This window comes from Rhinolophus sinicus, linkage group LG03 (genome assembly GCF_036562045.2).
Source record: "Rhinolophus sinicus isolate RSC01 linkage group LG03, ASM3656204v1, whole genome shotgun sequence".
Lineage (NCBI taxonomy): Eukaryota > Metazoa > Chordata > Mammalia > Chiroptera > Rhinolophidae > Rhinolophus > Rhinolophus sinicus.
This window is the reverse complement of record NC_133753.1, coordinates 188272288-188286963: the sequence shown is the minus strand read 5'-3', so window position 1 is coordinate 188286963 and position 14676 is coordinate 188272288. Positions and strand designations below refer to the sequence as shown.

General features: G+C 44.4%; 1 protein-coding gene across 2 annotated transcripts in view; it reads right to left on the bottom strand.

Annotated features, from left to right (window-relative positions):
- MYO10 (myosin X) overlaps positions 1-13859 on the bottom strand; it is a 201627-nt gene extending 187768 nt beyond the window's left edge. Inside the window, exon 1 of one of the 2 annotated variants that reach the window (XM_074329057.1) lies at positions 13345-13859. Coding sequence is in view for 1 of the 2 variants with exons in the window: in XM_019753532.2 (XP_019609091.2) it covers positions 13345-13365 (21 nt within the window). In the remaining variant the exon portion in view is untranslated. The remainder of the gene's footprint in view (positions 1-13344) is intronic. The other variant, XM_019753532.2, reaches the window with a different exon arrangement.
- Between the last annotated feature and the right edge of the window lie 817 nt (positions 13860-14676).

Sequence of the window (14676 nt, the reverse complement as noted above, 5' to 3'; positions counted from 1 at the left end):
AAGGCAAGAAAGCAATTGTTACAGCTGAAAAATGTAGAAGCATCCTCCCTGTGCGCCCCCCCCTCACCCTTTTAGACATTTTTGCCTTGTGAGGATGGGGTCATCAGGATACTGCCTTGTTAATCATAGGTACTGCATTTCAAGAGTTTCATTCTCTAGGGATTCTCGCAAAAGCAGGTGCCAAGTTCAACTTTAAGGATATGAAGTCAGGTGCAGACTATAAATTCTGGCATTAATTTTTTGCAGACCTTAAGAACCACTGAGATTCTTGGATGTTTCTCTTGGTAACGTAGCTGTTTCATGAGAAGTCTGTAAGCAGTTCCCAAGTACTGCCTACTGAAGACTCTCCTCCTTCTAACAAACAATACATCTACCAGATGTGGACAAAAACCCTCCAGCAACATGGCCTTGGTAATATACATACTTTATTTCCCAAACCAACAGCTGTAAGAAGGGCAGCAATGGAAGAATTAGGAAAGGTCATCGGGTACAAAGATGTGTCATTAGAGACCAAGGCCAAGATCATCCACTGCCTCGTATTCCCGATTACTATGTACAGACACTATGTATTACTATGTATTACTATGTACATAGACGCTATGTACAGACTATGTATTACTATGGAAGTCGAACAGCGAAGAAGGCTGATAGGGAAAAAAAAGGGATTGAGATACAGTGTTGGAGGAGACTCTATAGACACCCTGGACCCCCAGAAAGATGAACAAGTGGGTCCTAGAGCCAGTTAAGCCTGAAACATCGCCAGAGGGAAAAACGACAAAACGGCAGTGGTCCTACTTCGGGCACATCATGGGAAGGCGGGGTTCTTTGGAAAAGACAGTAATGCTGGGAAAGCAGCATGCAGCAGGAAAAGAGGAAGACCAGGTATGAGGTGGATGGACTCCATAAGAGAAGCCACGGCCTTGAGTCTGCAGGAGCCGAGCAGGGCTGTGAGGACAGGACATGGTGGACGTCACTCATCCACAGGGTCGCCAGGAGTTGGAATCAACTCAAAGGCATGTCACACACATTATGTACATACATATATGACACATTAGATTTCTCTTATATATAAACTAGTTTCAACAAAGAAAGTAACAGCTCACCTACTTGCTGCTAAAACACTAGTCATTCTCTGCCTGCTGGAAAAAAAAGGAGCAAGTAGACATTTTTCATATAAAACAGGAAGGAAAGGAAATTTACAAAGAAAGGAAATTTGTACATGGAGAAATTCTTTGATATGCAACCTCGGTGGTGAGCAGCAGATACAGGGGTCTCCCTAGGACATGGGACGTACTCTCCACCCAGGTTTTAATTATAAAAAGGAAAAGGTGGCAAGATCAGGGATTCTGGGTGGAGACAGACAGAGCCTAGTAGGTTAGCACAGAAATGGACAGTGTGTGTGAGTGTGGTTCAGACGCACTGTCCCAGGTCTGGGGTAGATGAAGATGGACGGCCCAGTCGCCAGCTGATCAAGTGGGTGGGGGCTGTCTGCTCCCTACTCTGGCTTCTCTTGTCATGCTCTTCGCTTGATGACCCGCTCACCAATGCCACCACCATATGACTAACTCAAGTCAGGACCTGAGTAAGGACACTTTCGAGGGCCTTCCAAGTCTTGGCTTCCATCAAAAAAATTCCCTTGCCTTTCAGTTTTACTGAGATACGGAAGGATGCAGGACTATCTTGTTGCATTTTTGGTTAGCGTCCCCAAAAGTCTGGGCTCTAACGTCCCAGGGGCTGTCACATGTTAGGGCTGTGACACCGACAGCAGTACCCCTGCAAAACTAATTTTATTTCACGAAGTTTCCGTCTCGGGGAAAGAGACCAGGGAAAGGGACCTGCTTGTTGGTGTCATGAGGAGCAAGGGTTCGAACACACCAGGGCCGACCAAACTTACCTCAAACTACTTGAGACAGAGTCACAAATCGAAAGACTCTTTGATAACAGCACTTTAACTTACTGCAAGGAGTAAACAAGGAGAGCCAGGAGCATCAGAGCTCTTAACAGCCACGGGGGCATAAACAGAGTAATTTATTATGCAAACACTTGCTGGTCCCAGAATGATAACGGAGGTCACCCAACAGGTTGTAAATGAGTAAAACAATGCAAAACAAGGCAACACCACTCAGCAATAAAATGGAGCTACCCATGCACACAACATGGGTAGGTCTCAAGGGCACTGAGGGGGAAAAGCCCACCTCAGAACGTTTACATACTGTCTAATTCATTTATATATGACTCACAAATGACAAACTTATAGAGAACAGATTAGTAGTTACTAGGGGCTGGGGGGGGAGTATTTCTCATGGGATTGGACGAAGCATGGAGAGTTCTGTGTTTGGATCACGCTGGTGGTTACACAAATCTACACGTGTGAAAGCACTGCTTAGAACTACACACATGTGCATACAGATAACTGTATGTAAAAACTGGTGGACGCTGAACGAGGTCTGTAAGACTGTACCAACGTCAGTTTCCTAGCTTTGACAGTGTACTACTGTTATATAAGATGTCACCATAGGGAAAGTTGGGTGACAGGTAAAGTACACAGCAGCTCGCTGTACTATTTTGGCAACTTCTGCGTCTATCATTTAAGAAAAAAAAAATCCCAGAATAAAACTGTACAAAATATATGGGGGGAGGGCAATAGATACAACTTAGCTCAACATGTTCTCAAAACTTTGATGGGACCTGACTTCTTTTTGCCAGCAGAGAACAACTGTCAGCTTCATCACTCAGTACAGTGCAGCTCGTATTTCTCTAATGCTCTAGGGAGAGGATCTGAGAGGGAACTTAGGAAATGAGAGGTAAAACACCAGAAGGTTAAAACACCAACAAAAGCCAGAGGGCAGAGGGTACAGCTGGATGGGAATATTCTAACCAGACAGAACAACTTAACACATGACTTGGATGATAAACAACAGACTAAAACTTCAACACTAATATCTGGGTGCTCTCCATCACCCCAAGAGATGAAAAGCAATTAGTAATCAGTGTAAATGAGGAAGGGTGCAAAAAGTACTAGCGAGATCCAAATTTAAGCTGTGGCTATAGAAGTGCAGACACAGCACAGGGATTCTCAGCTGGAGCCAGTTTGCACCCCCTTCCTGGGGACATCTGCACTGTCTGGAGACATTTTTGGTTATCACAACTGAGGGAGGTGAGTGCTACTGGCATCTAGTGATTGGAGGTCGAGGATACTGCTAAACCTCTTACAATGCACAGGACAGGCCCTCACTGCAAACACTGATCCGGCTGAACATGTCAACGGTGAGGAGGGTGAGAAGGTCTAGAAAGAGGGCCACTTGTCCACATCTGAAAATCTGTGGTGGGAAACAACCAGAGGACTGTACACCTGGCCCTTAGCTCATATCATTAAAAGAATGAAATGCAGGCGGAAATAGACAGAAGCAAACCTGTATCAAACGATAACAGTATGCATTATAAAAGGTGTAGCGTTATTTGCACCTAGCACTCAACACTTTTATTTGAAAGTTTATGGAAAGATTTCTTTGGGGGCAATTAATAAAAATAATACACCTTAAAGTCTCTCTCTCTCTCTCTCTCTCTCACTCACACACACACACACACACACACACACACACACACACACAAAACAGTGTTGTACGGCCACAGAAATCCCTACAGTTAGAACCAGAACCACACAACTGTTGTGGCCCAGGGTTAACTCCCAAGGATACTTACAGTGCAAATGAATGAGAATTAAAAGAAAAATCCATGCAAACAATAGCCTAAACAAACGGCCAATGGCTCCCCAGGCAGCGTCAAGCCAGGTCCCCTGTGTGAGCTTTGGCCTTCAATGAACATCAGCAACTGCACTGGGATTTTCTGGGGGCTGGATGTGAATCAACAGCAGTGCTTATAATTAACTGAGCAGAATGCCTCTCTCCTCCACTCTGGCTCAGGGGAGAACCAAACAGTGGATGCAGAAATCTAGTTTTATATGTTAGCCTCCTCCGTGAAACAATGCATGTCATTAAGAGCCTCACAAGAAGTTACTTGCAAAATCCCTCTTACCCTAAGTACATCACCACAGTGTGTCTCAGCTGTGCCTGCTGTAAGCTGCACTGACACCTCTCATAAAACTTTGGCTGCCAAATAATCTAAGTGCAAAAATGTGCAAAACCCTTTGATCAAACATCTCCACGCCCGGAAAAGGTTATCCTCAAGAAATAATCAGACAAGTGTGCGATGATCTAGGTACAAGAATGTTCATGTGCTGTCTTTTTAAAAAGCAAACAACTAGAAACAATCTAAAATGGTCATATAAATGATGGTATGTGCCCAAGAGTAGGCAGGGCCACTCGTAGACCCAGACACCTAGGATCCCTGCCTTGAGCTGGGTAGGCTTCAGAGTGCCTTGTACATCACAAAGAAAAAGAAAAAAAAAAAAGCAAATAAACAGAAGTTCCTCAAATAAAGAGCGAATCATGGTCTTGGGTAAAAAATAGTACTAATTTTGAAATTGCAGTATCAGTTATTTGATATGAACTATTACTAATATTAGCAAAAGCTTCCCAAACCCCAAGCAGAACAATTTTGCCCATTTCACTTTAAAAAAATATTAGAGCAAAATTTCATCAATCGAAAAGGAATTAATGTGAAGCAAAATCAGTATTTCAAGAAAATATTTAAAAATCAGATTAAGGAAATAAAAACACGTGCATGACTAGGAAGGAAGACTCATACACATACATAATCCCCAAACATATTTTTAGAAAGACCATTTTCGGACCAAGATACTTTAAGGTATAGACTCATCTGATAACAGATTTTTCATGAATTATCTTCTGTGTTCAAGTTTCTTTATAATACACACAACATTGAAAAGTTGGAAGAACAATTTAAGAAATATTTGATGGGCCAGAGACTGCTTTAGGAAATGATGAGAATACACAAAATAGTGACTTAGATAATGAAATTACAAAATGTGGTACATCCTGCAACATCAATAATCTATCATATGCAATCCTATTCCTTTTCAAATCTAAATATTGCTGCATAAAATTGACAATGCCAGTAACTACTGTCCTGCCTTAACGAAGCAGGTCTTCTCCACACTGAAATTAATAAAAAAGCAATCCAAGAACCACGACTCAAGAAAGATTTTCTACTTTGGTGTTACTGTCAATAAAACAAATTATTGTGAAACTCTTGACTATAACCATACTTAGTGATTTTGCTGAACCATGGGCAAGAAAAACACATTTATGGAAAAATATTACAGAACATGTTTTTTACTCATGCAAACACCACTGGCCCATCAACAGAATATCCAGCACCTGCAACTATAATTATTTTCATTCCTCTTTGACAGTCTGACTTGCAGAAATAAAAACCATAGCTTTGAACATTTTTCGATTGTGTCCTAATGAAGGTATATCTGTCTAGGAGAAGACACTTTATTTACCAGTTTGTAAGCTTGATTTATAACTTTTAAATACATAGATAAGTGATATGGGGCCTGCATTGGTACTCTTATCCCTGGCCCTGACAATGACAGGGGCTGCCTGTACACATGCAAGTTTCTTGACATTCAAAGCTTTTCTCAATCAACTCTTAAATGACATACATCACAAGTGGACTCTGATACCAACATATACACAGAGGTATAGAAAGTATATACCATATGACATTAAGAATAGGACTCAAGGAGTTTTTGTCTTCTTATAGCATTTTCTAAAATTTATAAATTTAGTGCATATTCTTTGCGGGATTAAGAAAAAATGATTTAAGACTCAGAAAATATAGCAAATCTATACTTATCAAAAGCTCTTTTTTGTTTAAAGCAAGAATACTCCTAATTCTAAATATATTCCTAATAACTTATTGTGTTTCCCCGAAAATAAGACCTAGCCAGACAATCAGCTCTACTGCATCTTTTGGAGCAAAAATTAATATAAGACCAGGTCTGATATAAGACCGGGTCTTACATTAATATTTGCTCCAAAAGACGCATTAGAGCTGATTTTCCGGCTAGGTCTTACTTTCGGGGAAACACAGTAACATCTATGAAGCTAATAAAACCCCAAAATGTATTAACAGTAGGCCACACACGAGCACACAATCTACTAGATAAACTTCTTTTAAGCAGAGTTTTAACACACAAAGTAGCTCTCACGAACAGACTCTCCCAAGATAAGTGCACCTCTCCACAATATATTCCATGGTCAATGAATACTACTCACATGATATTAACTGACCCCAAAAAATGACATCTAAAAGAATTATGGGATTCTGTTGGGACCCAATGTTAGGTAAGAGACCACGTGAAAAAGCTACCTTCTAGTCCAGCACCCCTGTATCTCATTTTATCTTAGCTTTTAAATCACTGACAGGTAGTCAAGATAAGCATGCCTACCCCAAACGGCAAAAATTCAACCTTGCCTACCCTTCCTAATATAAGTATCTCATTTTGTAAATTACCACAATGTCAAATGCTTTTATATGGAGGCAATTTTACTCCTGAAAGCAGCTACGGAGGCTTGGGTGAAGGCAGGGGTATTAAATGTACAACTCCCATATGCTACTCCCTCACTCTGGCTGTATTTCAACAGATGTGTCATGGCTTTGCCATGAGAACTCCAACACCTTTTCCTGTAACGGGCAGAGTCAGATGATATGATGGTATGTGACACAGACGCTAGATTTGAAATTGGGGACTCAAGTTTCTTATTTTCGACCTGGCAGATACATCTTCCAAAAAATGTTTTCTTCAAGGAAGGCTCTTTGAGAAATATTCCTCTCTGCTGTCAGTGATTGTTCCACGAGCATTAATAAGCTAACAAGTAAAACACAACTGATACGGAGAAACTGGGAAAAGTAGCCAGAAAACTTTACTCGAAAGAGAAGATTCCATCAGAAAACCTCAGAGAGCAATACTCCAATAAGTGATCGTTGGAATTGGGCAGACAAAGAGTCTAACCCTTTCTTTTAATAAAATAAACTCTTCTCAAAAATCGAATTCTCTAAGTACCTTATACAAATCTTTCTACCATCCTCATGACGTTGGGACCAGAAACCACATTTTACAAGGAAACAGAAGGTGTTTGTCTTTCCTAAGTAAAAAACAAACCAAATAAAAATTAATGCATGTTCAAAAGCTGATTCACATTTCCCTGCTGGGTTTGCAATGTTTCTGGGGTGTGGACCATTTGTTTTCCCAAACTCCCATACAGTTTTCAACTCAAAAATCATGTACTAACTGCCTATTGTACACGGCACTTTATCAAAGAGCCTGGAAATGATGATGCAAGCTTAAGACTAATGACACCAACAGGAAAGAAAAGCATGGCTGTGACGAAAACAGAGGCTCTGAGACAGCCTGTCTGGGTTCAAATCCTGGCTGTCACTTTCTAGCTGTGTGATGCTGGGATGGTTACTTAACCTCTCTGTGGAGCCTTATTCACAGGGTTGTTAAACGGATTAAATGAGTTACTGAATGTAAAGGGCTCAGAACGTGTACGGCACATAGCAAGCACTCAACAAACATTAGCCCCATGTATTACTGTCCTCAAAGAACTGTAAAACGCTTCATAATCAACGACAAAGTTATGAGCATCTCCCCTCCTGCCATAAAAAACATCTGTACTTGAGGGGGAAAATAACAACTACACAAGCATAGAATCCCATCCTTAAGGACCTCTCAGTGCAAACAAGGTGATAAAAACCTATACAGGGGATATTGAACCTCTCAAGGATCTGTTTAATCATTTGAGAAGGGGGAAAATAAAAAGATAAGTAAAGCCTCTAGCTAACAGGGGTGAATGCCTAAGAAGACCAGGATGGAAAGAGACAGAGCCACGTTCAGAGGGTAGAGGGGTCATTATGAACTAGACCTGCCAAGGGTGGTTTCAAAAAGGAGCTGGAGAGGCAGGTATCCCGTCAGCACGGAGGGTGGCAAAAAAGGTACGCAGCAGGGCTAGTAACAGATCCTCTGGAGTTGAATCCGTGTGGGGGAAGAGCATAAAGAAAGTCACGGGCGGCCGGTTCGCTCCATTGGTTAGAGCACGGTGCTCTTCACAACAAGGTTGCCAGTTCGATCCCTGCATGGGCCATTGTGAGCTGCGCCCTCCACAATGAGATTGAAACAACTACTTGACTTGGAGCTGATGGGTCTTGGAAAAATCCACTTAAAAAAATAAATGAAAAAGAAAAGGTTGCAAGATCAGAAGGCCTTGAAAGCCAGACTAAGGATTGTGAACTTGATTTTATAAACAATATGGACATGCTTTAGATAGAATTCTGGAAATACAAAATCTGTGAGGAGTGTACAGGTGAACGGGAGCAAATTAATCAAGGCGATTCAGCCTGAGAAATGATACCGGGGAACAGCTCTGAGGCCCAGTGTTCCTGCACCGCTGAGTACTGGGATTTCAGTCACCATCCAGAGCCACTCTTTCTTAATTTCTAAGTTACTATAATTAACCTCTTACTATTACTCACCCACTGCGGGCCAAATGCTTTGTAAATCTTATCTTGAATTCTCCTAATTACCACACAAGGTCAACACTATCATGGCCACTTACAGAACAGAGAAATAAAGGCCAGGAACCTGGCCGAGATCCCACAGGTGGGAGGGGTGCAGCCAGGCTCCCAGAGGCCACATCTTCTCTGCCTTTAAGGATGAGATGCTTTTCACTCTGCCTAGAGGCCTTTAGACATGGGGAAGTATCGCCAAGCTTAAAGTAGAACGCTGTTTGCTCATTCTTGAATATTCCCTGCAAATGAATGACATGAAGAAGTTACGCAGCAGTTACTCGGAGTGCAAAACTCTGAAGCTCATTAATAAGAAGGTACTCGATTTCCTACTAATCTCAACAGAAGAGCTCATTCAAGGCTCGTGTCTTTACAGGTGATCCCACATAAAGCCAGGGGAACTGGGCAAGCAAACACTCAGCTGACTCCCTCCACCACTCTGCTTAACAGTGACGGCCCTGCCCACGCCAGTTTGGGCCTGATTTTGTGAGCGGTCAGAGCAGAACAGCAGGCCACATGATAAGGGGGGGTAGGGGGAGGCGGCCCTGCCTGGCCCGGGAGATCAGGGCTCCCTGCTCAAAGCAACTGTCTTGCTCGCAGCTGCTCCCAGAGCTTTGCTGTCCCCAATGTGACAGGGGCCAAAGAAGGAGTACTTGACAATAGAAATCATTGCAGAGTATGAAGAAAAGGCAAGGCACTAAAATGCCATTGTGAGAAAAGGGGACACCAGTGGATGTTCTGATTCTATTTTATAGTTGTCAAACAGGTGGGCTTCGGGACTTCGTGAGACAAGCAAGTCCTCAGTGCTTCCCTTCTGTCCTAGAGAGATGATTTGGGAGGAGGGAAGGAGCTGCCGAAAATAAGTCCTATTTTTGTTTTTCTTTACCGAGAAATATCAGTAAGCTCTAAAACAAAACACTAAGAAAAGGGGAGAAAATAGGCTCAATAACTCTTTACAGCTCAAAAAGTTATTTGAACAACTCCAGGTAACAACCAAAACCAAGATATCTTCCCAAATGGAGTGGAAAGGAGGAAGATGTTTCCACTTAACCTCGTTCAAGTTGGGTTTGTTCCAACCCAGACTGAACCAGAGAAATAGCGGAATAGTAAGAAATAGTGGAAAAGATTCCAGCTATACCTAACAATTTAACCCTTAAAACATTAATACCTGCTTTCTATATTTGTATTTATGACTAGCATATTTATGTTCATTTTACATATTTATGATGAAAAATCAAAGCATTCGTATATGTCCCATTAATAATCCTCAAAAGATCTTTTGCTTGAACAGCCATTATGCCACACCTATTCCTAATATAGAAAAAAGAAAAGTAGGGCTTATTCATATGTTCAACTGGTAGATACTCACTTGCCCCTCCAGTGTTCTACACTGTCCTTGGCCTTGGAGACATAGAAATAATGTCTACTTCAAAATCTCAACAATACAATTGCACAGCGGTCTGGCCACTTTGCTGGTTGAGCCTTTTCAGTTTTTTTTTTGTTTTGTTTTTAATTTTTTATGGTTACAAATACAGCAAAACTTAAGTTTTTGCCTGCAGCAACCTTTATAACAAATTTCCTCCAAAGGCTGAAAAAAACAAGTTTTCAGGGAAATGCACGTGATTTCCAAAGAAGCCATAAAGATTTAAGGCAGGCCATGAAGAAACAAACTAAATTGGGGAGTGTGGAGGGCTCAATTTCTCCAATGGCGGGGTACATTTTGAAGTCAGTAGCCACCAGCTGACAGAGTAAGCCTCATAAGCTTCCCACCGGCCTGGACAGCAGGAAGATATCTGATGCTACTTAAAGCAGACACTCGCAGGCAAGAAAGCTGTGTCCGCAACACACACAGGAATTCATTCCACAAGGCAACTGTTTCGGGGGTCTAACTCAGTGGTTCTCAACTGGGAGTGATTTTGCTCTCTGTGGTTCATTTGGCAATGTTTGCAGACATTTTAGTTGTCATAATCTGGGGGCGCTACTAGCATCTAGTGGGTATCCTGTTTCCCCCGAAAATAATACCTAGCTGGACAATCAGCTCGAATGCATCTTTTGGAGCAAAAATTAATATGAGACCTGGTATTATATTATATTATATTATATTATATTATATTATATTATACCCAGTCTTATATTACAGTAAAATAAGACCAGGTCTTATATTAACTTTTGCCCTAAAAGACGCATTAGAGCTGATTGTCTGGCTAGGTCTTATTTTCGGAGAAACACGGTAGAGGCCAGGGATGCTCAATATCCTATAACGCACAGGACAGCCCCCCAACAACAAAACATGAACCGGCCCCAAATGACAACGGTATCCAGTTCGAGAAACCCTAGTCACACTCTAAACATTAGCTGCCAGTCCCAGGTAGCCCCCATTTTCCTATTATTTGGCCGTTTATACATGAAGCTAAGACATGCAACATCTCGTTCAAAAAATTTTTGTCAATTGTTAGCATTAGCTTCAAATTGTTGTCCAACAAGCAACAAGTCATTATGCCTAATTCACAATGGGAAAAGTCACCAAAGAACAAGACACCACTTAGCGAGGGAGCCCTAGGATTTGGCTGTCCTGGGAAATACACTGCTTGCATACACACTGTTTCTACTCTAACATGACATTATGCGATTTTCTTCACTGGGCAATTTAACAAAAGGATGTTCTGTTATAAGACACTCAACAGATAGAGGCAGGATCTATGTTGAGTTCCTGCCTCTATAATACAGCACTGTGCAGCCTCCCTGACTGGCCCTGCAGGCTCCACCTTAGGAGCGGAACTTTAAAGGCTGATTAGAAATTAATGTTGTAATACAAACACATCCCAAGATAAAAAGTATGCCTTTAAATAAATGAAAATGCCCCCCAAATACTCAAATCACCAGCAACAGAGGAAAAAGGTTCTGGATTCTCTAACAAGCTCTTCAACCTTGGGCAAGTGACTTAACATCTTTGGGTTAAGATTCTTCATCTAGGAAATGAAGGGGATGAAGCAGATGATCGCTAACGGCTAACTTCAATATTCTACTAATCACTGAAATAAAATCCAACAACGAGGTCTCTTTATACTGAACCAAGGCATAATGTAAGGAAAAAGTTTTTCAACCAGAGAAGTGAGGGCAGGTTGCGACTGTCCCACGTTATCCTGCAGTTCCCCCCACTTGCACTAGGGGGCAGAGTTCTCCCCAAGGGGAGGGCACGGACCTCCCGTGGTCTACAGACAGGCTTCATGCGGACTGGGACCCTAACAACCCGAATACAAAGTCTGTCTCATTATATTTCTTTCGGGGACCAGAATACGAAAACAAAATAAAGCCAAAAAAAGTTAAGACTTAGTGTCCTGCAGGCAGAGCCTGCCTAGGTTTTCTTACAGATGAAGGCAATTAAACCCAGTCCACTGGTCTTTCATCATTGGTTAAGCCGCAATTCCTGCAAAAAGTTCTGATGCCTTCTTACAGGCATGAGAAAAAATATCTACGGATTAGTAAATGCTACAGTCTCACTATTATAGAGCTCATTCTTTAAGAAATAAAAAGTAAAAATATGTATTAATGGATGACTAATTCCTTTCCAGCCCACCTCTCACAGTGAATGTGGGCACCACATGTGAGACGCCACTTTGAAAAAACTGGATATTACTGTTACACAAAAATGTATTTATCACTGTGGCCGTTATAAATAGTTGTCTAAGTGGGCATCCAGAAACCAGAACGACTCGAAATATTATACCCGACTAAGTCTGATACAGCAAGTTAGCATACAGAGAGGCAAACCCTCACCAATTGTAATTTGCTGGAAGATTCCAAAACTGTCCTAGATTCCCAAAACACCCCCTGGCTTTCAATGAAAAGCACATCAGCCTGCCTTCAAGTCAACGAAGTTTACTCTGAGCCACTTCAAACCTCAAACTTAAACAGAATTTATTAAATAAACACAACCAAGAACGGAAAGGGAGCCAAGAAACCACAATAACTCTCGATCCCAGATTTAAAAAAAAAAAAAAAGAAAGAAAGAAAAAGGATTCTCAAGTCAAGGGTTTCAAGTAACTGCGGTGTCCTGCCCTCAATGACCATAAAAGGGACATCAGTTTAATCTTTTTAAATAGTCACTGTGTGCTCTAAATGATTTTCTTTACATTCAAATTTAAAATCTGCCAAGGACAGCACAAATACTTGATCTTTTGATCTCACACTCTGGAATGATCTCAAACCCTAGAAGAGCACTTCTAGGTGAGAACCAGAAGCTACGTAGACTGCAAAGGTCCGGCCAGCGGAGAACACCGTGAATGATTAAACCCTCGTCTCCCCCTGCTCACACTTCATTAAGCCGTCTCCCCTGGAAGTGTTTGCAGCCCTCTCACAGGAAGCCCGCACGTTTTGTAAAGGAAATACCAGACCTTTCTTGGAGAAAGGCACGTCCCGGTCGAACATTTTATTGGGCTTCCTGCACCCAGGCAGTCGAGCAAGCAGATGTCCTGGCCGGGCCCCGGCGCCCGCTGCCTCACCTCGCGCGGAGCGCCGCAGGGACACCCGCGATCCAGCCACCCACGCAAAAGGAAGCTCACTATGCTACCTCCCGGGGCAAAGTGGAAGCGCGGGACATAACAAAACCTGCCTCGGCTTACTCATCCGGAGGCTCCCCCAGGTGTGTGTGTGTGTGTTGGGGTGGGGGGTGCTTTCTGGCGACTCCCGGAAAGTCTCGTCCTCTGGGGCTCAGGGAAAGGTCCCAGGCGGGCGCGCGGCGCGGTGGGCAGATCCTTGCCCTGCGGGCATCGAGGCCAGGTCCCGCCAGCGGGGAGCCCACGCCCGGTTCCCGCAAAGCAGTCCGAGCGGGGCCGCGAGCGCACTCACCTCGGGGAAGAAGTTGTCCATTGTTCCAGTGCGCTCCCCAACTTGCCCGAGTCCGGCGTCCAGCTCGCGGAAGTCAACCCAGCAGAAGGTCCCGGGAAACCATGCGTGTCACGGCGCGACTCCCAGGAACTCGAGCCCTCGGGGCTCCTCCGCTGCCATCGCCTGATCCCCTTCTCGTCTTTCGCACCTTTTGTTTGCCCAAACCCAAGTCTCTAACTCATCCGTCCCAAACGCAGCCTTTGTCTCCTCTTTCTCCAAGTTCCTCACTTCTGGGCGCAGCGCTTGCGAGCGGAGAACAGCTGGTGGCACATTCTTCCCTCCGGCTGGGGGAGGGCGGCGGGGGGCTTGGGAGTGCGTCCCCTCTCTCTGCGCTCCGGCCAGAGGCGCTCGGCGCGGGCAGGGGAACAGCGGCCACAAAGCGAGCCCCGAGTCGCTCTCCCCACGCGAGCGCCGCCGCGGTGAGTATTAGGGCGCCGCGTCTCAGGCGCCTCACCGCGGCTTAGAGACTTGCAGACAGGAGCACAGGCTCCGCCCCGCTCGCTCGCCGGCCACGCCCACTAGCCCGCCTCGCCTCGCCCCGCCCCTTCAGGAGCTGAGCCCCGCCCACTCAGCGGGACCCTACTCAACCTCCTCTCCCCAGCCCTCCGCCAACCCCACCCCGCGCTTCCGCAGGGTCGGCCCCGCCCGGCCAGCGCGCCCCGCCCCACCCACCACCCAGGCCCCGCCCGCTCTGCCCCCCAGGCTTCCGCAGGCTCCGCGGCGGTCAGGGAAGGCGGGGCCGGTGCGGCTCCCACTTCTGTCCCCGCCTCCCCACGTAGGGGCGGGCGGGGGAGTTGACTCTTCCCTTTGGTGATAGAGACCAAATAGTAACCCGGGAAGAGAGGGTGGGGGTTTCTTTTGTGTCTTTGATCTTTAGCAGACCCTGGAACCCGCTCAACACGGATCTCATTAATGCAGCTCGGCAGATGAGCGACCCCGGGGAAGGAAGCGGGGTCCGCGGAGCTGCCCCGGCTTGTTGGGCCAGATCAAAGCCGAGAACGGAGGCTAATCAGAATTTCTGGAAGCTGTCTTGCCGTGTTGAGTTTCTTTCCTGCAGTCAGGTTAACAGACGTTTTCATAGCAGCGGGGAAAATAGTTTTGTAAACTGGAAGAGGACGTGGCGAATTGCACCTTTAAAAATGTAACCTTTTTCTGGGACGTAAAGGAAACAGGCAAATGGAAGTGAGATGCATGAGGGATCAAACCCACATGGTACTGAGTCCTGGTTTCCTCTAGGGCAGCTCCTCAAACTTTAGCGTGCACTGGAATTACTTGGGAATCTTGTTAAAATGC